Source organism: Corapipo altera, unplaced genomic scaffold (genome assembly GCF_003945725.1).
Source record: "Corapipo altera isolate COAL_440 unplaced genomic scaffold, ASM394572v1 1, whole genome shotgun sequence".
NCBI classification, from domain to species: Eukaryota; Metazoa; Chordata; class Aves; order Passeriformes; family Pipridae; genus Corapipo; species Corapipo altera.
In genome coordinates, this window is record NW_020884873.1 from 27,593,285 (window position 1) to 27,616,620 (window position 23,336).

General features: G+C 41.4%; 1 protein-coding gene across 3 annotated transcripts in view; it reads left to right on the top strand.

Moving 5' to 3' along the window:
* Positions 1–9,748: 9,748 nt before the first annotated feature.
* The window catches only part of LIN7A (lin-7 homolog A, crumbs cell polarity complex component), a 50,171-nt gene continuing 36,583 nt past the window's right edge, over positions 9,749–23,336 (top strand). For 2 of the 3 annotated variants that reach the window (XM_027661991.1, XM_027661983.1), the window contains exon 1: positions 9,749–10,230. In XM_027661991.1, coding sequence (XP_027517792.1) covers positions 9,951–10,230 — 280 coding nt within the window. In that variant the 5' untranslated portion in view covers positions 9,749–9,950. Of the gene's footprint in view, positions 10,231–19,228; positions 19,233–23,336 lie in introns of those variants that run through there. The other variant, XM_027661999.1, reaches the window with a different exon arrangement.

Consider the following 23,336-nt stretch of genomic DNA (forward strand, 5'->3'; position numbering starts at 1 on the left):
ATACAATCAGTGCTGTACCTTCACTGATTTTATTAGCTAATTTTTTCAGCTTCATGGCTGGACCTGCAGAAGTAGACTGAGCTATCTCTGTGTAACACAATATGTAATCAACCCCTTAGGGCAGATCCTCAATGCATCTAGGACAACTCAGTACATGAAGTGCATATACTGGCCAGGGTAAAGCTAAAGGAGGGCATTGTACAATAAAAAAAAAAAAAGTATTACTGAAATCAAAGGACAAAGTTGGATTTAGAAGAAATAAGCTGAGTAGAATCAAGCCAGGACATGATTTTTCTCTGGTAATTTCTCTCCCTCACCCTGCCACCTCACTCTCTGGCAAAGTAGGTGGCCTTGGTTAAGGATACTCTTACTGTCCTGCGCTTTTGAAGGGAATAGACCACAAGGACCATAAGCTGGTCCCTATGCCCACACCCTCACAGCAATTATCAGGAACAAACTGGCAACCGTCACTGTGCTCAGAGTCTCCAAGGGCTGCTCATAAAGCATGATTAACTATATGTCCCTGAAGGGAATTTGCTTGGCTAGGCAAAGCAATGCAACAAAATATGGCTTCTTGAGCCAATGCAGGGAGATAGGAGCATCAAAAAGAACTTCAGTATGAAGCCCTTATGGGCTCATTGCAGCACTGACTGGGTGAGAGAGCTCTGATCATCACAGAGGCACTAAGACAGACCTGGAGAAAAACTGGAGGTTCGTTGTTTGATGATAGCTGCTGATGTGACAGGAGTGCTGCTAAGGTAAGCCTTGTTCATCATCAGTGGCTGTGAAGAAAGCAGGGCAGAAGACTCCTATGACCTGCTGTTAATCCCAGCAGTATTTGTCTCTTTCTTTAAACAGTTTTTCTTCAAAAAGTTAGATATAGACTGTTGACACTGCTGCAGTCATTACAGCGTGAAAAATTGAGAATTTGTTCTCTGGCCTGGAACAGAACATGGGTCAACTTAGAGGCAAAGTTGATGGCTTTGAATGTGATTGAAGAGGAAATTTACCAAATGGTAATGAGGGCTCTGAGCAGATGCGCAACAGCTTGTGTTGGATAATACCGTTAGTACAGAATCATAGAACAGTAGGGGTTGGAAGGGACCTTTATCTCATCAGGTTCTAATCCTCCGTCCTCATCTCCCCGTCATGGGCAGGGACACCTTCCACTAGACAAGGTTGCTCAAAGCCCCATCTAACCTGGCCTTGAACACTTCCAGGGATGAGGCAGCCACAGCTTCTCTGGGCAACCTCTGCCAGTGACTCACCACCTTCACAGTAAAGAATTTTTTTCCTATATCTACTCTAAACTTGCCCTCTTTCAGTTTGAAGTCATTCCCCCTTGTCCTATCATAATGTGCCCTTGTAAAAAGTCTCTCTCCAAGACAGTAGTATAGTGCCCAGAGGAAATGTTCCTCTGAATATTAAAAATAAGTTCTCCAAAAATCAGCCAAAAACTTAAATCTGCACATTTCAAGGTTTCCCTGAAGACCTTCCATGAGGAAAATATGTCATTTAATTAGATTCTGAACCAACTCAGGCACATGTTCTCCATTAGTTAACTGCATTGAAGCAAGTAAGTTTGCCATAAGAGCAAAGACAGAATATGCCCAGATGTTTGCAGGACTAGTCTCTAGTCTTGCAGACTCTCCTGTCCAGGAACTAAGACTTCAAACTGCCTCTAGACAAGCAAGTTTACTAAAATACTGGGACTACACACAGTCATATCAGCATCTGTATGCATCTAAAACCCACACATGATCTGAAGCTGGTTTTGCCTCTGGGATGCACAAGGAAATAGAGTAACTTGGCAAGTGAGCATGACTGCATTGCAGTGAGCAGATGTGATTTAATTGTTCACAATATCACACAGATCAGCTCTGAAGTGATGTTGATTGGAGACACAGGGGCATCCATTAAACTGTTTCAAGACAACCATATTTCCCCTTATTTCTCTTTCCTTCTGAAGACAAAGTAATATTCTCAACAAGAATCACCAGTAGCTCTGACACTCTGGTCCCCAGATGTATTTAAATAGAATCATAGAATCATAGAATCATAGAATCATAGAATCATAGAATCATAGAATGTGCTGAGTTGGAAGGGACCCATCAGGACCATTGAGTCCCACTTCTGGCCCTGAGCAGGACACCCCAAGAGTCACACCATGTGCCTGAGAGTATCATCTAAATGCTTCTTGAACTCTGTCTGACTTGGTGCTGTAACCACTTCCCTGGGGAGCTTGTTCCAGTGCCCAACCACCCTCTGGGTTAAAAACCTTTTCCTCGTACCTAGCCTAAACCTCCCCTGACCCATATGCTTATACACACATCAACTTTAGAAGCAGCTTGCTTTTCTTCACTTCCCAATTAAAATGTGAAAATGCACTCTAGATCCCCAAAGGGCTTCTTAATCATATTTTAATTTTTATGGCTCAAAAAGGTACTTACAGAGCATACTAAAATCAGTGGTAATTACAATAACTCCCTGCAATCAAAGTTCCACCCATTTTCAGACGCATAACATAATGTCACTGATCTCACATGAAAATTAACACAGGGCTAACAGTTTCAGGAAATACAAGGCTGATAGACAATGTTATCTGTTGCACTATTCACGCTCCAAAATTAATTAGCTGTGGCAATTTTATGGAATTGTGGTTTGTTCTTGCACTTTTTTTTTTCTACACCTCTATACTTGACTATGTGTAACTATCACTATTAGTTCATCACTGATAATTCTAAAACTTTTAAAAATTACATGTACTGCTGTTTTACCATCCTTTAAATGTAAGTATCTATGTCATCATTCTGTATAGGGACATTTTGATGGAAACAATGAGAAACCCAGTGAACCACAATCAGTAAACATATTCCTTTGGATAAGTCTACTCATTTCTTTTTTTGCTTTTTCACTCAAAAGCTTCTTGATCAAAAAACTCTATCCAAAATGTATACCAATAGACTGGACAAAGAGCGCAGGTGGATAATTAATTATGCTGGTCTCTGAAGCGAACAGATCAATGCTTTTGTTCAGTTGTTCAAATAACTAAAAACACTGTGTGAATTCAGTCATTATCAATAAGTTATCACTACAGGTACAGTGCTTGGAAGTGAAGCCTGAACTGGCATTAAACTAACTGAAGATGTCTGTGGCCTCACAGAGGATAATGTATACTCTTCTCAAAAGTCCTCAGTACTGACAAACTTAAAGTCAAGATCTAATCCTTAAAACAGTCAAAATAAGTAAAGTCATAGTAACAAAGGGAAATAGATTCAAGTTTCAGATTTCATGGGCATCCAAAGATGATCATAGATCTTAGCTTTTGCAGAAATTATTTTTAAAGGGGCTTGTATTGGGTCTGGCTGACCTGGAGTTCATTTCCCCATAGCAGCCCTCACAGCGCTGTGCTTTGCATTGGTAGCTAGAAGGGTGTTGATAACACACCGGTGTTTTGGCTCCTGCTAAGCACCGCATCAGCACTGAAACCTGCCCCAATCAAGGACAAGATCCTGGGAGGGGACACAACCAGGCCAGCTGACCCAAACTGACCAAAGGGATATTCTACACCATATGATGTCAGGTCAGATATACAAGCTAAGGAAAGGAGCAGGAAGGGGAGGTGTTTGTTTCCAATGGCTGCCTGCTAAGGAACCACTAGCGTGCCGAAACCCTGCTTCTCAGGAAGTGGTCACACATCACTGCTGATGGGAAGTAGAGAATAAACCTTGTTATTTTTTCATTTTGCTTTTGAGTGTGCAAGCTTTTGCTTTGCTTTTGCCTTATCCCAACTCATAAGTCATCTTTCATCTTATTCTCTCTCCCCTCTACAGACAGAAAAGGGAGTGATAGAGCGGCTAGGTGGGCACCTAGCATCCAGTCAAGGCCAACCCACCATAGGACTACATAGACTTACAGGATTCTATAGACTATAGGTGGAAACTCACTGAACTGAGTGGACCCTCCACCTCTAGCCCAAGGAGAATTTTGGCATAGCTTGAGCCTGTTCTCCCTGTTGTCAACTGCAATTGAATCTTTAACAAAACTAGAAAGAAATAAATTATTTTCAAAGGCCAAATTGATTTCAGTATTTGTGAAACCATAATTGCACAATCTACCAAAAAGTAATACATTACACAGTTATTAGAATGTAAAATGAGTCCTGTAGGGAAGTGCAGTACAGGGTAGTACAGTGGAAAAATACTGAACTATACACAGCTGTGCATCCATAGTAGGACTTTTCAGCTCACCTGAAATATTATTTGAGATAGCATGGCTCTCCTGGGACAAAATCAACCGTACTTGTAAGTAATGCATATAGTTCTCAGAAAGCACTAAATCACAATTCTCATGGGCAACCAACGCAGTGCTCTGTCCAATAAACAAACTGCTGTTAAACCATCGAATTTCTGCCATGGAAATCCTGCCATCGAAGTTCTGCCATGGAAACTGCATGGAAAATAACCAATGGATTTTGTGAAAAATGGAAGGATTCTTTTGCCTTTACATGCAAAATGCTACTCAAAAAGCAAATATGAACGATGACAAAAATCCTCAGTCTTCTGAGAATTCACAACACATATTACAACACTACTGCAATCTCTGTTTTTAGTTGTGCTGAAGTGCAGGGCCCAAGTGAAAAAAGAGAAGAGGCTGAATGCATGTTCTGAATCTGTCCTAAGAAGTGATCTAAGGTCTTGAAAGTTCTCTATACTTGGAATATTCTCTGAAATATACTGGAGTTTCATGCAGTGTGAAAACATGACCAAACTATATTAAATTGTGGAATAACAGATACAACTATCATCCTGCAAATTGAGTGTGTGATGTTCCCCAGAGGGAATCAAGTCAATACAAGAGCAGTGGAGCAACACATTGCATTTAACAAAATCAGCGTAAACATAATAAAATGTACCTATTTTGTAACCTCACTGTGAAATAAAGTAGCTGACCAGCAAACCTCCCAATGTAAGGCTGGATGCGAAAAATCCTGCAGCAAAGTGAAATTTCATGGGAAATGTAGGTAGCAACTCAAATGTTAAGCACCCAAGATGAAATTTAGCCCTGACAAGACATCTAGTCCAATGACTAATATCGAGAATATGGCTAAAAAGCATAGAAGAGTGCTGTGTAACCCAAACACAGATTAAGCTGTGCCACCATGTTATGGCCTCTTGCCACAAACCTCTGTAGCCACTACAGTCAGGGCTTCCACCTGTGTTAGGGATGGTTCTGGTACTGAAGCAAATACCTGCACTTACCACACTATTCCAGTCATGGGGCAGCATCTTAACTGAAAAACTCAACATGACCCAGCAATTTGTGCTCATGGTCCTGAAGGCCAACCTTATCCAAGGCTGCACCAAGAAGGTGGACCTGTCAGAGTGAGTCCAGAGGAGTACCATGAAGATGATCAGAGGTCTGGAACACCTCTCCTATGAAGACAGGTTGAGAGCATTGGGGCTGTTCAGCCTAGAGAATAAAAGGCTCTGGGGACACCTTATAGGTAATTTGATAAGGGGTGATTAAAATATAAAGTAGTGATAAAAGATTGTAGCCTTAGCTGCTTGCTAGAGTTAATTTTTAGATAGAATACTGTTAAATTAGAATAGGGCCTTGCTCACCTATGCTAACTTACAGACAAGATATGGTTAACTTTATAATGAGGATTCTAGCAGAAACGGAGGCCTTGGAGTTGTGGTAAGGAGCTCTGAGGGAGACCTTGAAGACTGATAAAGGGGGGATCTGAGAGAAGGAGACAAGATGAAACCAGTTTTGAGGTAAGTGGCCAGTGCCAGCTCAGCATTCCTTGCAAAGTTGAAAAGGTCAGAGCCAAGGAAGACATCTTAGTTTATCTAAAAGACCCTCAGTGAAGACCCCCAAGGGGCGTTCCAAGGCAGAGTTATAGATGTGGTGTATGTTAATGATTTCCCCTCCCAATTTTCAGGAATTTGCTGACACTGCTAATGCATATGTAATATTGTATCATATAAAAGAAGCTGAACAAAGGCAATAGGTGGGCATGTTTGGCGAAATTATTCCCCATGCACCTGGCGCTGTAAATAAACATACCTGCTTCAATACTCTTTGTGAGTTTTGGGGTTTATTTCCGCAAGTCACCTTCCTGTACCTAAAACAGGCTGACAAGAAAGCTGGAGAGGGACTTTTCACAAGGGCATGTAGTGATACAACTTCAAACTAGATGATCTTTAAGGTCCTTTACAACACAAACCATTGTATGTTTCTATGAATTATGCCATGCAAAGCTTAGATGTGCTACTCTGGCAGCCAATGAGTGCATTCAGAGTTGTGCTGGGTTTTCCTATATTGCATTGCACCGTGCTGTGTAGAAATAATTCTCTGGCCCTTGTAGCACCAATTGTTGAGGGAAGCCAAAAGGTCATAAAAGTCATGAGAGCCATAGATCACATTCCTTATCTCATCTAACCTCCTGAGTACCTCAGCCATTCTATTTTCTTCAGAAGTTAGAACAAAACAAGCCATTTAGAAAAACCTCTGATTTTTGTAAAGATTTCAAGCAACTGTGAGTAATTGGTCCCTATGTTATCCTTATTGCTAAAATAGCACAGCTTACTCAAGGTTGCATTTGTTAAACTTCCAGTCATGGGATCACCTTATGTCACAAGACTACAAATTTAAAGACTATAAATCCCTCCACTATTATGCCTCTTCCTACACACAGTAATTAATTTCCTCCTTACCCCTTTCTTTGATTAACTTTGTCTGAGGTCCTTAAATCTCAAGTCAAAGTTGATTTTCTGTCTTGGAAGGCAAACATCAGATTTAGATACAGTATTCTGGCCAGTTGTTTTATGGATGCTAAGTACACAGGAAAGATCATTTCCCTGTATGTATTTTCCATTCCTCATTTACATATTGAAGGACTGAATTAGCCCTTTTGGCAACAGCAAATTAAGAACTTACACTGAACCTGCTACAGAAGAACACCCCTCCTCAAAACAATCTCCAGTCCTGGAAGTAACTATTGCATTCCTCATCACTTACTTGCAGGAGCACTAAAACACATTATTTTTTTAAAATCTAACAATTGAATCCAGCTATTTAGATAATTCTTACTAGTAATTTGGACAGTTTACTAGAGAACCATAGAATAATTTAGGTTTAAAAGGACCTGAAAAATGTCCAGTATAATCTCTTGCTCAAAGCCAGGCTACTGTCACAGTAGGAACAGGTTGCCCAGATCCTTTCTCAATCAAGTTCATTTCACAGCCTTTCTAGACGTCTTTCAACGTTTACCCACTTTCATGGTTATTTTTTTAATATATAATCTGTATTACCTAAAAGCATAGCCATGGAAGCCTTTATATCTACATTTTAGGTGTTTGAACAAAATATTGAATTTTGTTTAAAAATTTAGCCAGAAAAAGTCTACAGGCATGTTACTAGCAATAGCCTTGTTCACTGGCACCTGACCACTGACTACTTGTTAGAGATATGTCAGTAAACCAGTTTATAATCCACATAACAGATATAAAATCTGTTAATTCAGTCTAATTTCATTGGTTCAGTAAACAACATGTGATATTGAAGTAAAAGCTCCAATACAGCCCAAGGAACCAACAAGAAGACTGAGAGTCAGACCAGTTGATTATGTCTAAAAAGATACACATTCTAAGACAGAAGGCTAGCTGGCACTCATTCTTTTTGACTGCTAACTTTTGCTATTAGAGTCCACTGTTCCTCCTGGGAGTTGACAAAGCAAGAGCTACTGCACAGCTCCCTGCCTCATTCCACCCCTTTCTCCAGTTGCCGAATTCAGCTGTACAACTTCGGCAATTTTTCCAGTTCAGCTGCTTAAAAGTATTCCTCAGCTGGGTCTTTAATGTTCTTGAGAATTAACTATGCAGCTATGCCGATTAGAAAATGCTTAATTTCAGCAAATGCTGCTTTTCATCTTCCTTGAGTGCAGCTAATACTTCCATTCAAGTCTCTCATCCAAGTGCCAATTAGTCCTTGTGACACACAAAATCTGACCAATGGTAGATAAAAAAGGATAAACCCAGACAAAACTTACTGCTTTCCACAGGCACCCTGCTCAAGCCCAAACATTGATTTTTCTAAAGTTCTACTTTTTAAAAAAGTTTATTGGCGGAAAAGTTACTCTGATAACAGTATTTTGCTTAAAAATGTCTGTTTGCAAGATGGTACTTTAATAAGGCAAGTCTCAGGGTTACGAATTTCTATATGGAAAGCAACTTGGTTGGCTAATTTACTTGGCATCTTGTTCTTAATATTATTTAAAGACACTTTTATATCTGTAATAAAGTTTTTTCAAGTGTCATAACAGTTTCAGTGTTGTCACATTAGGTTGCTACAGCTCCAAATTTCTTCTCCGTTTGGGACTAAAAATCCAATATATACTAACGTGACTACTTAAGAGGGGTTATTACACTTTATGTCAATCCAGCTGCTATGCAAGTACGTAAAATTTGCATAATAAAAATTCTTATGTTAATTTTGATTTCAAAAACTGTTTGTCAGGAACTGATTTCTCTCTGATATTTTAGTTAATTGAAATATTTTTTTGCCAAGATAACCAAACAGGCTACTGTTTACTGTTATTAATTAGATAAATTTGTGTTGAATTCAGTTTATCAGAAGAAATAGGTGGTTCATATTTACATATATATTTTAAACTTTTCTAATTTTAAAATAAACAAATGTATTTTTAATCTGCTCTGAAAACTTTTAATGGCAAATTTTCCACGGCTTCCCTAATTATCTACAGTAGCACTTAAATACCCTTGCAGCTAAAGCTTTTATTGATGTGCAACCTTGAACTGCTGCACTTTAGTTCTCTGTGGTATGTCAAAACCCAGTGGGTGAGGAGAACAATGCTACCTTTCCCTTTAGAGTGACACGCCACCCTATCCCAGTGCTCCTTAGGTAAACACAAGACCACAGGTGCTTCACAGGGCAATAGTTAAAGAGGACACCATTCTTCACTGAGTCGTATATTTCTCTACACCACTGTCCACCACAGAGAAAGCAGAAGAAACTCAGTGGGATTCTGCCACAGTGCCAGCTTTTCTCGGATGGCAGCTGACCACCTTCCTTTCTCTTCATGTGGACAAGGGTAGACAACCAGAAAGCTGCCAGCAAACCTCACAGAGCTCCAGTGTGAAATTCCACCTTTCGCGGATGGTCTTCTGTGGAGGTCTCCAGGCTCACACAAGCTACATTTACAAGAGGTGATGAGCCACCACGCTTCTGTGACCAACCTCGCGCTCTGCAAATGTGAGGACTCAGCCCCTGGCAGTGCAGAGTGCTGGGTGCGCTGGGTTTACTAAGGATGGCCGGCCGCACGCAGCACTTAGAAAAGAGGTGATGGCCGGACTGGTGATGAGGCCGACGTCTTGATCCATCCAAAAGGGCCGCTACATGGTATGTCCCTTAATCCGAGGCCCTGCACAGCGCCAGCTACCGCCTCTGCCGGCTCCGCACGCGGATTTCCCTCGCCCGCAGTCAGCCCTCGGAGCAGGGCTTCACCCATGCACACGGCCCCCCATGCCGCTGCCTAGAGCCCAGCCCTGGGACGGGCCTGCACGGGGCGGCGCAGCACGGCGCAGCACGGCACAGCACAGCACAGCACAGCACAACGTGGGCCGGCACAGCCCAGCACAGCACGTCCCGCCCCGCCGCCCCCGGCCCAGGCGAGGCAGGGCCGCCAGATCCGGCCCCCACCGGTCCTCCCCGCCCTGCGGCGCTGCGGAGCTGCCGCCTCGCCCTTCTCTCTCCCTCCGCCGACTGCTGCGGCATCCCCGGGGCCGCGGCATCCCCGGGGCCGCGGCACCGGCGACGATCCGGCCCCGCTCACGGCCCGGGCCGCTGCGGTGCCCGGTCTCTGCCCCGAGGCGAGCGCGGCGAGGCGGGGGCCACCCGCAGGGCCCAGCCCCGTTGGTGCAGCGATGCCGGCAGCCCGCGCCGGGCCCCGCCGGGCCGCCCTGCGCCCGCAGCATCGCGGCGGCCCGTGTGCCATGAGCCGCCCTCCCCTGGGCACCTTCTCCGCCCCGCTCGCCTCCTCCTCCCACGGAGCCACCCTCCTCCTCCGCCCCCTCTCCCTGCCAGCCTCCTCCCCGCCCTTCCCCGCACTCCACGCCGGTGCCGGAGCCGCGCGTCACTCGGGCTCCAGCCCCGCCGCAGACATGGCGACACTGACAGCGGTCCAGCCGCTCACGCTGGACAGAGGTAAGCTCGGCTGCCGCCGCTCCCCGGCCGCCCCTGCCCGGGAGGCATCGCGGCACAGCGGCGGCTTTGCCCCCGCAGCCCCAGCGCGGCGGGCGCTGCCGCGGCAGCGCTCCGGCCCCGCGATGCCGGGGGTCGGCTGTGGCGGCGGGCAGCGGGGAGGCGCCTTCCCGCGGGGCTCAGGTGGGCGGCGGGAGAAGAGCTGACACGGAGGCAATAAAACTTTGTACGGGCAGAGACCGGGGTAGGGCTGGCATCCCGCCGCCGGCAGCGCGGCGGTGGCGCGGGACGCGGCCAGCGCTCCGGTCCGGAGACGCTCCTTGGTGCCGCTCTGCTGTCCCCGCCCTGCGGGGCTCCCCCGTCGGCGCCCCCGCCGTGGCTCGGCGCCCAGGGCCCCGCGTCGCCACCCCTGCAGGTGGCTGGGCGGGGGATGCTCGGTGGTGGGGCAGCGCCGTTCGGCAGCGAGTCGGGAGCCCGAACCTCTCGACGGGAGCGTCGTTTGCCGGCAAAATGCGGCTTTTTGGGGGGCTTGCACGGGGGTGTAGGGTAAGCGAGGAAGAAATCGTGACTGCAAGTCCTCTGTTCGGCGACGGTAATGATGTTACCCTACAAAAGAGCGGCTCTGCATATCTCCGTAGAGGGAGCGCGGGGGGTGCTTGGGTAGCCTTGAGCCCGTGTCAGTAACCTTATACAGGTAGTGTAAGAGGATGCTGAAATCTCGAAGGTATGTTACAATTCAACTTTTGCCTCCGGGCTGTAAAAATTGAAGCTCTCCTCTGCAGTGGATTTGTCCCTGTAACAAGGCTTAGGAGAAACGTCATTAGGTTTCTGGGGTTACAGAGAAGAGTAACTTACCATTCTGATTTTTTTTGCTCCTACCGTTCTATTGGGTAGAGAGGTCCAACAGCTCCCAGTGCAGCATCCTGAATTGCAGCAGTATCCTTCCTCCTCACTTGCATCCAGAGGCTCCAAGAGGCACCCAGCCTCTAAAAATTTTGTACTCTCGAAAGCGTAATTGAGGTCAGTGCCTTGGCATTTTAAATGTTTGTGGGTTTTTTTTAGAGGACTAAGATGGGTTTCAAAGTAAGAGAGGTTTTTTGCTGTAAATCCTGCACAAAAGAAACACAAACTCAGTTTCAAAATGATAAAGGAGAGGTAGGCACCTTTTCTAGAACACAACTGAGAGCAAAACAGCCCACAAAGTACTCTAAATACAGTTTTCTGGGCTTGAATACCAGCATTAGTAGAAAGGGGGAATCTGAAGTTATTTTTACTGAAATAGCAAAGTGCTAGCCTGCGCTTTAAATTAAACTGCTCAGAAATCCACTGTGTAATCTACAGTTTCACCCTAATACTGTTTTCAGTAAGCAGGACAAATCTATTTTCTGGCAAAGGGTTGAACAGATGGCAATCCATTAGCAAACCTGGCTTTTCAAAGGAAATTATTGCTATTTCAGAATTATACACTCCTTTTCGTTACTAAACCTATGCTTTAAAAATTCCACAATACACAAAAATGCAAATTAGTCCAAATTTAAATATAAGCATCTGTTGTCTGTGTCCAGGACATGCCTAACCATTTGGCAGGGATGTCAGCATTGCAGTCTCCTTGGTTGTCAGCCAGGGCTGATATTAGTTTGAGTGAGATAAAACATCACAGAATGGTAGGATGTGATGTGCAAAACGAAAATACAGGCAAGAGGAAATAGATTTAAGTACTGCACCTGGCATGCAGAAGGCCCTTTTGTCAGAGGGATACACTTCATCACCTGTAACATGTTACTATTACATCAGCTGTAGAGGGTGGGCTGAAGCAACTCCAGAAGCAACTAGACCAAGCCCAGTGCTTCCAGATATTTCCTCTGTAGTCTTTCTTTCACAGCCATGGGAGAAGGAAAGTTATAGATGATGAGATTTCCCAGATTCCTGTTACTTTTGTTAAAGCAGACAAACTATGTTTACCGTCACTGTGCTTTGAACAGCTCTGCTGTAATCAAGGCACAGCCCTGAAAAGTCTTATATGCTCGTATCTGTTTTGCCATGTCCCATGCAGAGCTCAGCATAGCAAGAAAATAGAGAGTGTTTCAGGAGAGGTGGTGTTGTTAGCCTTGTGGTGCTAGGAGAATTGCTGCTTCATGTCTATCCAGGACACATTCTGCATTCCCCCTTGTTAAGGGCCACAGAAATGGTAAAACATCATAGGGATACATACATTAGAAATCTGAATTACCCTCTGACGTGGTCTCCTCCTGGACAAAATGTATTCACTGTATTCTGCTACATAGATGAGAGCTTTCTTAAAGCCTGATGTAAATGGCATTCAAAACCTCTGGTAAAATGAATTACCATTTAAAGGTGAAGGGCATGTTGTATATGAATGATTGAAAGCCAATTACATTCTGGAAGATTACTTCTGTCCAAAGCACAGGAATTAATTTCCTTAATTCCTATCATCATGTGCCTTTCTACCTGCACAAATGTGTGCAAGTTCCATTAGGGCTCTTTAATATGTAGAACAAGTTCACAAAATAATGGAAATTTTAATCACTTACTATTTAATCTCAAAGGCTTTTGCCTGATCTTTGTGTGATGCTCTACTGGGAGGAGGGGAAGAAATCAGCAACTGTTTTGGGCAGGAAACATAAAGCAGTGCAAGCTATGAGTAGTACCATTTAGGGAAGGGTGGCCCCAAGCACTGGGCAGCTTTGGGAGGGGAAAGTGCCTGCCTGCTGAGTGCAGCAGCAAAATAAATCTTCCAACAGTCAAATAAGCCTTCTCCATAAGAAAGTGCATCCTTCCTACCTTTATTGCAAATGTCTTACATCCTGAATTGATACCACCCCGTCAGTAATCTCCAGTGTTCATCAGAGCTAACTGGGGGAATATTTTTGGCCAATTCAACGTTTAAATCCTGAAGTTGTTGAGGACTATATCTTATTCCAGGTAGAGACAGTTACATGTCTTTCATAAAATGCTAAGTAAAAAAATGCAAAATTGGGATTTTTTCTTTTTTTCTTTTTTTTTTTCATTTTATGTTCGGGGTTATGGATTTTTAAAACATTCCCAGCTTAATTTACCTTCATTCACTCCAATACAAAAGAAAAATGTTTAAAAGCACCTATACAGTTGTTTTTGACTTCTTCCACAGGTATGTCTTTAGTAAGAATTTTGTTGACACTGTTTACAGACAGCCCTGGTTCAGTTAGTTGGCGTTTTTCCAACATTATTTATTTGTATTGGCATACTGCTCATCACATCTTGCTACCTTTACCTCTCTTCATAATGTCCTTTGTCTTCCACAGAGGTGTTGTCTCACCCTTCCCCATGACCAGCAGTTGCTGCCTTTGCCTTTATTATCCAGAGCCCCAGGTCTCCTTTGGATGCTGCCTTCTGTTGCCTTGCTCTTCTCAAAGCCCTGGTGCAGTTAACTCCATTGCTCTATGCGTTGCCTGTAATCTTCATCCATTTTCACTGTTCGGCAACCCGATTTCCTCCTCTAATCCTCTGTTCTGCTGCCCTGTTACAGTTGGCACCTCACCAGCTTGATGTTGTCTCAGATGCTGCATACGCATCCAGCGACAGCGTTCTGCTTTTCTCCAAGTGCAGTGTCATCTACCCCAGCCAGCTTAGTCTCCTTATGGTTATCTGAGGACCTCCCATATATTCCTGTGTGCTGCAGGTACACGTTATAAGCAATGAGAAATTAAAGGAAGCTTGTGGGTGGGGTCACTTAAAGAGTGTGCTAGCACAGTCTGATGGAAGCATTGTCTACAAGTACCATTACACTCCCAGAAATAACATTAGGAGGCAATAGATTTCTGTGCTACCCTTGACATACACTTTAGGAGTGGTCATATGGAGGCCTGCAAATTGAAGGAGACATCTTTCTAGCTATGCATTGTAGATTTTCCTATCTGAACTTCTTTATTTGGTCAAACATCTGGCAAATTTTTCATAAACCGTATTCTACTTCGAATTTTACTTGTCTTCTTCCTTTCAAGATGAAAATCTGCTCTGAAAGAAAACTGACCGTGTATTGCTGCAAAACTTCAGTCCCAATTCCTCTGCATAGGATCATGAAAGTGGCAGCTTTAAAAGGGCACTTTTCAAAATTGTTCTTGTTTTTGAAGATGTACAATTAGCCTGTGCAAAGACCATCTCATGATTAAGAACAAGGGAATATCTTTTCATATGAAGCAGGACTTTCAACTGCCTTTTGTTAGTAATCCATGTCGTACTATGTTTTTCCCTATATAGTCACTGATGGTTTCACTTCTTCGTTTGTCTGAGGATGAAAGAAGAAACTTGAATAGACTGAATATACAGTGCTGATATTTTAATCCCTGTGAGGTTTCATAACAAGGTCATAGCTATTGGCTATTGACAACCAAATTTCTCTTGCTTTCAGATACATTCTTGGAGACTGGAAAGACTTCTTGCTGTTTGGCTGTAATGCGTAACTGAGTTCTGTTGGTTTTTATTCAAGCAAATATTTTTCCAGTGGAGTGAGTGTCCCAAAACTTCCTGAAAATACTGTATAAAGCACTGTGTTCAGTGACAATAAATAAGAATATGAATGGACTTGGAATCGCCATCAGCTTTTAGAGATGTTAGACAGACTCCATCAGATGAGGTATCAGATGTTGCCTGACCAGTAATATACATAGGTACTTGCTAGAGTATTCCTCCTTCCTTCCTCCTCCTCTCTTCTTGTCATTTTTCTTCTGACTACATCATCACAGTCTATATAAATGGGGATTTTTTTCCCCATCTGTGCCCATATATATGTACACAACGAAAATTGTATCGAACATAAGTTGCAGTAGACTGTGCATACATTATTGTAATGTGTACTAGCTTGGAAAAAAACCCCAATGTACTCATCAGGAAGAGAAAATCAGATTCATAAAGTGTGAAATACAGTCCTTGACGGGGGAGCAGATCTCTGTCACCCAGGGTGAAGCCCTGTGGAGCAGTGCTAAGTGATGTGCTGCTCCCTGCCTGGCTGCCTGTCTGTCATGGGGATGTCTTCTCTTGCTCTTCAGCCTAGCATGCTAAAATTGAAAAATACTTCTGCAAGTGCCGCACACTTTAAGTCTAACGTATCTCCACTTGATATACCAACTGAGGATGTATAAATAACCAAATTAATTCTTCCAAGTAAAAGAAAAAAAAAAGGACTTGTTTGTAAGGACAGGATGAAAGTGACAATTCTAGTCACAGACTGAAATGCTTGGGTTTTTTACATCAGTGTATCAACATTTATTTGATTTTTAAATGCATTTTTATTAAAGGATGGAATAAGTTAAGCAAATGGAGACAGTAGTTTGTGAGTGATGACTGGGACACTTTATGAGGATCTGTGTGGTTGAAGTTTTGGTTAGTTAAATGTAGTTCAGCTGTGCCACCTGGAACTCTGGAGCTGGAGTAGGAGCAAGTACCTGTCTATGTGTCATCTCTGATGTTCATGAGTGGAGTAAAAATACACGGTTTTAAAAGCTAAATGCACATGTCCAGCTTAAATGTCTCTGGCAGTACAGTCCTCACTTGAAGAGGTGCTGGGGTACATGGCAGCTTGGGAGCTCTGTGCCAGGTGAGATGTGCCTGAGGCGGCTGGGTACCCACAGGAGCACATCCCTTTGGTTGGGCTCCCCCTTATAGGTAGGGCCCTGTCTTTCAGCCCAGAGTGATGCCCAGTGACAATGAGATTGAGAGAGACCTGCACCTGTACGCAGACACACGGAAGCATCTTTTACAAAACTCGTGGTGACTTTTAACATTGCCACCTTTGTGGAGTGTCGAGGGGGAATACCCTAAATTTCCAGTCAACTTTCCCTCAGACACGTGTAACTGATGAGAAGACAGAATTGGAGAAGCGGGATGTGTGGTCAGGACAGGTTTGTGAGACACCTTTGAAAGAGTAACGAGGCTTGTGGCCAACCGATGGTTATGCAGAGACCTTGAGTTCGTCCTGCTCTGTCAGGATGAAAATGTTCTTTAGACATGATAGCAGCGAATTAATCATTTTAGTCTATCTGAATTTATCCTACATAGAGCAAAATGGTAAGCTGAACTTGCCTGTCTGTGTCCTGCTTCTGACACCTCTAAGGGAACCTGCTCCTGCAACTGAGTGAAGGGGATAGAGGCTATGACAGGCCCCTGCACAGGTGCAGGATTCACCATTTGCAACAAGTTGGTGATTAGAAAGCACAAGGGATCGTGTTTTGTATGTTGTGAATGTATATTCTCTATTTGCATATAATATTGAAAAAGAAGAATTTGTTTTCTAAATAACATCCCTGTGCTAGATCCTACAAACTTTAGTTTCAGACTGATGTCTGAGACACATTTGCGTAACTATAGAAAAAAAAAATTTGTCTCTAGATGTAACTGTAAAAAAACAATTTTCTTAATTCTGTCCTATTACTTGAGTTGGACTTCTCTGATGTTACCAGAAAGAAAGCTTTTTAAAAGTGTGACAAACTAAGTCATCAGCTTTATGCAGATGATAATTTTGCTGTTTCAGGACATGTATGTGCCCGTCTCTCCTTAACATAGATGACCGTCATGCAAGCGCAAAAAATATAATTATGAGTTTTTGTCTGACCCCTGTTATTAAATACAAAATACTGTTCCTGTAGGTAGTGCAATAGAATTTGACATATGAATTAGGTAAAACTATCAATTTCAATTGCTCATTAGAAGCACAAATAATGAGAAGTTAAGGATTTAAGGGAAACCAAGTTAAGACAGATGGTGTTTTGAGAAGCACATAACTGTAAATTTGTGAGTCTGCCTTCTATCACATGCAGTTAATTTGTTTCACGTGATGCATTTTTGCAAAAGTACTATTTACTAATATGCTATGAACTGTACATATATGTATAAATCCAGGCATTTTCAGAGTTAATCTCAGTCAGCTTAATCTTATTTTGAGATATTTGCTGGAGAGTCAGCCTCTGAATGAGAAACATTCAATTGTTAATTCTCTATTCAGATGAGAAAATTTGATTAATAAATACGCATTTACATATAATAATGTTTTCCTAAGTGTATAAACCACAAGCTTGGGTCTTAGATATGTTAAATACAGAGGGAGATGTATATACATATTTGAGAACCTGTTTTACCAGGGTCCAAAACAGAGAGGTTGAATAAATGTCAGATTTCTCAAATGCAACTCAGCTAAGCTGCCAGGAAATGCACAGTTTCTCATAATATGTTGTTACCCTACCACTACTTTACTAATAATTGTAAGAAAAAAAGAGATGAAAAAAATCTTGATTAGAAAACTATATCTCAAGAAGAGACTGGAGAATGATTCTTTATTGTTTAAAAGATGGAACAATGAAGTATCCATGAATACATAGAACATCAAAGCATTGATTTTGTTTCTTTACAAACAAGGATAATTGTATAAGGAAGAGCATTGCCAAAGAGGCTCTTAATTTATTTCTCCTGAACAACAGTTATATTTTTACTAGTTCTTTTCAATAAAAGCCCATGTTTAATCACTAATCCTTCACATCCTCTTTAATTTTCTATTTCAGACATGTTTTCTGAAAAAGTAAATCTTCTGGACCTTAAGGTATCAATTCCCCTACAATCAGTTAAGCATTGGGGAAGAATGTACTTGAAACAGATTAGGTGGATAATTATGGCCATCGGCAGCAGTCTAAGCCCTCAGAAATTTATATATCATCATCTCCACTTTTCAATAGATTTGGCAGCAGTGTTTTTGTGAATCAGTACTTACTGAATCAACACAGGAGCAAAAGAATAATATAGCTGTTCTTTGTTATACAGAAACAGGCCAGAGAAACTTGAAGAGGGCATGATGGCTTTAAAATCTATGAAGCAGCCTTTGGAAAAAGGGGTAGTTGTACGTCTGATCCCTTCTGTAGCCTGATAGTCTTGTAACCTGATAGTGATAGCTATAAGTCACTACTAATTTATATAGTACCTTTTGCATCCTAATGGTACAACCACGTCAAAGTGTGTACCACTCATATCTTAGGTAGACACCTTGAAAAATAAAGCTGCAACCTGAGAAGAGTTCCAATACTGCTGTTCCAGTTCTTGGGATCATTCAACATGTAGGACACCAAGCAACAGAACTGCAAAGGTGACAGTGAGCTCTGTGTTTCTCACAGGAGTTTTCTGTTTCAAGGTTTTGTTCGTAATTTGCTGCAGCAATTCAATAGTCACAGTTTTCTTCAAAGATCATACTTGTTTCAAATTTGAAAGCTAACAGTGGTCAGTTGTTGAAATCTGCCAACAGTGTGTCTGTACTGCCTTGTTTTGTGGTCATTTATTAACAAAGGATTTTATTTATATTGCTTTCTTCTAGTTGTTGTAGCTTTTCAGCTACACACTTCCAAAGAACAAGTTTTTTTCCTTTCCTGAGAAATGACTAGTATGTAGCCAGGTACCAGAGGGATTCAGTCTGCAAAAAGCAATATCCTTAAATCCACTAAAATTTAAGAGAGAATATTAACTCTCTTCTCATTACCTGAACCGACAGGTAAAGTGTTTACTATCTGTACATAATGACTATGTTGCATCCATCGTTTTGCACAAATGACATCTTTTCACTGTTGTCTCATCGGACTCTCAAGCCAGCTAGAAAAACAGAAGATAAAGTTGTGATCCGAGACTTCAAGTGACAGTTTGTATTGTCACTATGTGCGTTTGCCAGTTGCCCACGGCCATCTTCCTTATCTTTCTGGTAATAACATAAAAAGATTTAAGACTAAGATTAGCTGGAGAGATAATAACTGAGGGGAGGCAGCAGGAGAGTCTAGTAATGACATGCAAACAGAGAAAAAAATGAGAGTTACTGCTTTGGCTTGAACATAGTGCCTGTCGTGAAGGAGAATTAGCATCCCTAGGTTAACCCTACCTCCTTTTGCGAGACACCTGTTGGGGCCTTTTTTTCCCCTCTTCCTGTCTTCTTCCCTGCCAACAAAAATATCTGTGATGCAGAATAAAAACACACGCTGGAAGTAGCAGTGTGGAAATGCATGAGGTTGCCCATATGGCCAGTAGTTTTGTTTTGTGATGCTTACATAGGGTGTATAAATACTTGCTTTTGCTTAGGCAAGGGAGCAAGAGAATGGATTTTAGCTAAGAGAAAAGCATGTTGTTTTTTATTCTGTTTTTCTTTGTTCAGGCAACATTATTACTGGTAATTATTTCTGTTTTCTGCCTCTAACTTAGTCAAATTTTCAATTCCTTCACTGATTTTGATTTTTTTCTCTATGTACTTGTGGTTTAAAACACCAAAGTAAGTATTCTGTCTAAGTAGAGTCTTTGGGTTATATCAGTATATCAACCCTTTCTTTTTCTTTTAATCTGGGATTAGAACCTCTAAAGTATTTACATTTTCAGTTCCAGCCAAGTGTCCAAAGTGCTTTTGTCTAGTGTTTAAAGGAGCTTCACTCCAGCATAGTGAACGGTGTCAGCTGAGGAAGCCAGGTGTTTTCATCATACTGAATTTCTCAGAGAATTATAGCTTTGCTTCAAAGGATTTTCTTCTTGTTATTTCATAGTTTCAAGAAGACAGACAGAACACTGTTTTACATGTCCTGTGTAGGCAGATAAGTGCTTTAAACCCATGCAATCTCTCCTTTTTAAAAAAAATGCTTTCAGAAAGACTGAGAATTTAAATAACAAAAAGTCTGAAACTACAAAATACCCTACTTCCTTCAGGAAGCAATGGTTAATTAATATATACTTATATATTCCTTATATAAATAATACTTATTTGAACACAAAATAAACTTTAAAAAATCTGTGGTCTTTTGGTAACATATTTGTAGCCACCTGTACCTAGTCAAAAAGAAAGGATCAAAATCATGTCTCATCTGTTCTGTTCAGCGGTGAATAGCTAACTATAAATCCTAGTTATAATCACAAAGAGCAGGTATGATTAAGCAATATAAAGTCAAAACTACATAGAAAGGAAAGGAAAAAAAAAAAGGAATTTTACCTTCCCTTCCCTTTTCTCTAGAGGTAATTCAGGTGAAAAATCATGACATTCTGTTTTAAGTACTGTGTGAGAAAATACCATAGTTTTCTATGCTCTTCTATTTCCATTTTCAGCTTTATGTTTTGATCTTTTTGCTTTAAGGATCATTTCATATCTTGTTTTCACACTGATGCTATGTTCAGTGCCTTCTATACAAAGCAGTGGGCACTGTCAAATGTAAAGGGCTGGTGTAGCTGTAGTTTCATCTTTCTCACAGATGGCAAAATCTTCTAGTAAAAATTTCAAACTCATATTTATGCACCTTCTCATCCTGATTGCTTTAGAAATTGCAATGAAACTAATAATTTGGAAGAACAAAAATCATACCAGTGTTTAAAAATTATTAGGTTTTAAGGTTAATTTTAAATTCTTATCTTTGAAAATTCTAATTGCATTATTGTTCTTCAATAATGGCTTGAATTAAGCCAGTGAAACTCATTGAATCAATCCTGAATTACCCATTAATTCAGTCTTTACTGTTTTGTGATTTATTGTTATTTCTCTAAAAATCAGCACAGAAAATATGTCAGTACCAAACCACTTTCTCTAAGTATCTGTGGAACTTGTAATAGTTTTAGGTACTCTGTAGATCAATCTCACACATGCACAAGTAAACAAAATTTGAAATTGCTGACAAAGATGTTCCTTTGATTTACATCAGTCATATGAAGGCTCAAGGAAAAAATTGGACTAGCTTTATCTGTGTACAGTAATGAATATGCTAAGAAAATTGACCCAAGTAAAGCAAATATAGTTCTCCCAGTTGGCCTTCATGGTAGGTTGAGGCTATGGTAATCCCTAGCTGAGGGTAAGAACAGAAATCACTTATTAAAACTTAGTAGAGTAAGAAGGGGGTTGAGATTACTTAAGACATTGTAGGCATTGTGAGGTTCAGAGAACACAGGAGCATATTTTTCCATTTAAGGGAACCTTTTGAATATTGAATGAGCTAAGCAGAGTATTCGGGAGCAGTATACCTGAAATGTCAGTATTTCAGTGTTTGAAGAGAGCACTGAGGAGTGTTGGTGGTGTTGAGGATGCTGGATGGAGGGGTCTCAACACAGTTTGCTGTCTATATTTGGATCACAGGTAGCACTGCTTTCTCTGCAAATAAACTGTGTCCTTTCTGTAAGTTATTTTCAAAATGTCTCAGACCATTGCTATCATGTTCAGGTGTGGCTGCCAAAGCTGCTGGGAAGACTCATGGTATATAACAATGCCTCGTTGGATCATAACAGGCTCTGTGTCTGAGAAATGGAGTGAAGCAGAGAACTTGAACGCCTGTGATGTGCTTGAGAAGTTAGAGCCAAACAGAATCTAAGTGCGGCTCAAACATATCGAAATATGTAGATCAAAACGAGGTCTGATGAGTAGCCAAAGAAAATGAGCCTGTCCCAGGCATTGGGGAATGTATGCCGAAACCCATGGGGATATGCCGTTAATGGCATTTAGGGCAGTCATCTCACATCAGGCAAAATGAGAGAGACAGACATACACTCAGTTATCTCTCATGATTTCTTGATTTTTCTCATACATCAAAAAGAAAAAGAAATCCATAAAATCATTAGTTAAGGCATTTTAAAAAGCTTTAACTCAAAAGCGCATTGACCTCCCTTGTAATGACACTGTTCTTGTCAAATGTAACTCTTCTGAGGTATGATGTCTCCTGGACCACACGGAGATGAATTTGCATGACTCATTCACAGTATATCTGGACAGTAAGAGTGGGCTTCATCATACTGTAGATGTCTGATATGTAGGATGCAGGCATTTACATCTGAGGTAATTATCTAGTCTCCCTGTATGGTCAACAAAGGGACCAGGCGCTCCCAGAGTATGATTCATTTCATCTAAAATAGGTCAGATGAATCAAAGCCTCAAAGTGTCTGTTTTTCTGTGTTAACTGTAACAGCAGTGTAGGGTGAGTTGCTAAGCTGTTGATGTCTACATCAGAAGTGTGGCAGCTTGAAACCCTCGCCACAAGATAAATCATGAGAGCTCTGTATGGTTGTTCTTTGTTATACTTGTTTGTGTATTTGTTGTAATGTTTAACCACAGGAGTGTAAAGTGACAGTGCATTAAATCTGTAAATGCTACCCATATCAACTAAACTAGAGTATGAAAGCAGTGGTAGTATTATTCTTGCTATAAATAATTTGAATAGACCTCACAGATGCATACTATAAAGTGTTGAATAACATTGCTGTTTTTTAACAGCTTGGCTCCTTGCTCCCTGCACATCAAGTGTGATTTACCATGGTGAAGCACACCTTTACGCTTACTGATTAGCATGAAATTTTGGGCAAGATAATTATATCAATTTAAATGGGAAAAAAGGCTGCTCTTTCCCTCAACGTTTCTGAACTCTTCAGATTAGATTAAATAAATATATTCAATTAATGGAAGGGCTTCTGAATTTCGAGAGAACACTGTGCTGATAGTAAGGAACCAAAGAGATGAATGGAAGCATATTGGGCTATCTGGTATTTGACACCAGAGTAAGACTTGCCATGTTGTACAAAGCAGTGGCTGACAGCAGAGCTCTAGTAATACAGAACATTTTCCAGAGATATACACTGAAATATTTCTGAAGCTGGTGCTTTAACCGTGAAGCCATATAAATAGTTTGATACAATGTAGTAGGGCTGCTGGCTATGAATTATGAATGAGCTTTGCTAATCACCAAAGAATTTTGGTTTCTGAACCATTGATTACCTGCTGTCATTTGATAATGTTTGGAGATGATTGCTAAATATAATAAAGCATCGTGTGTAGGCTTGGGGAATTATGATAAAAAGTTGACAAAATAACATTAAGAATTCTGAAATGTATTCTCATGAGTTTAAAGGAATAACTAAACCTCAATGCAAGTATTGGAGGAATGAAAAACTACTGACAGTTATAAGGACCTGTTATGTCATACAGATTCTTCACCTTCAGCCTGATTAAAGGTCTTCAAGCACAACGGAACAGAGCTTGAAAACTTCCAGGGTTATTATTCGGTAATGCCGTGGTGCCATGGTGAAGCTAGCGAATATTTTAGAGACTTACTGAGTGTCCTTGCTGTCAATCTGTAGTG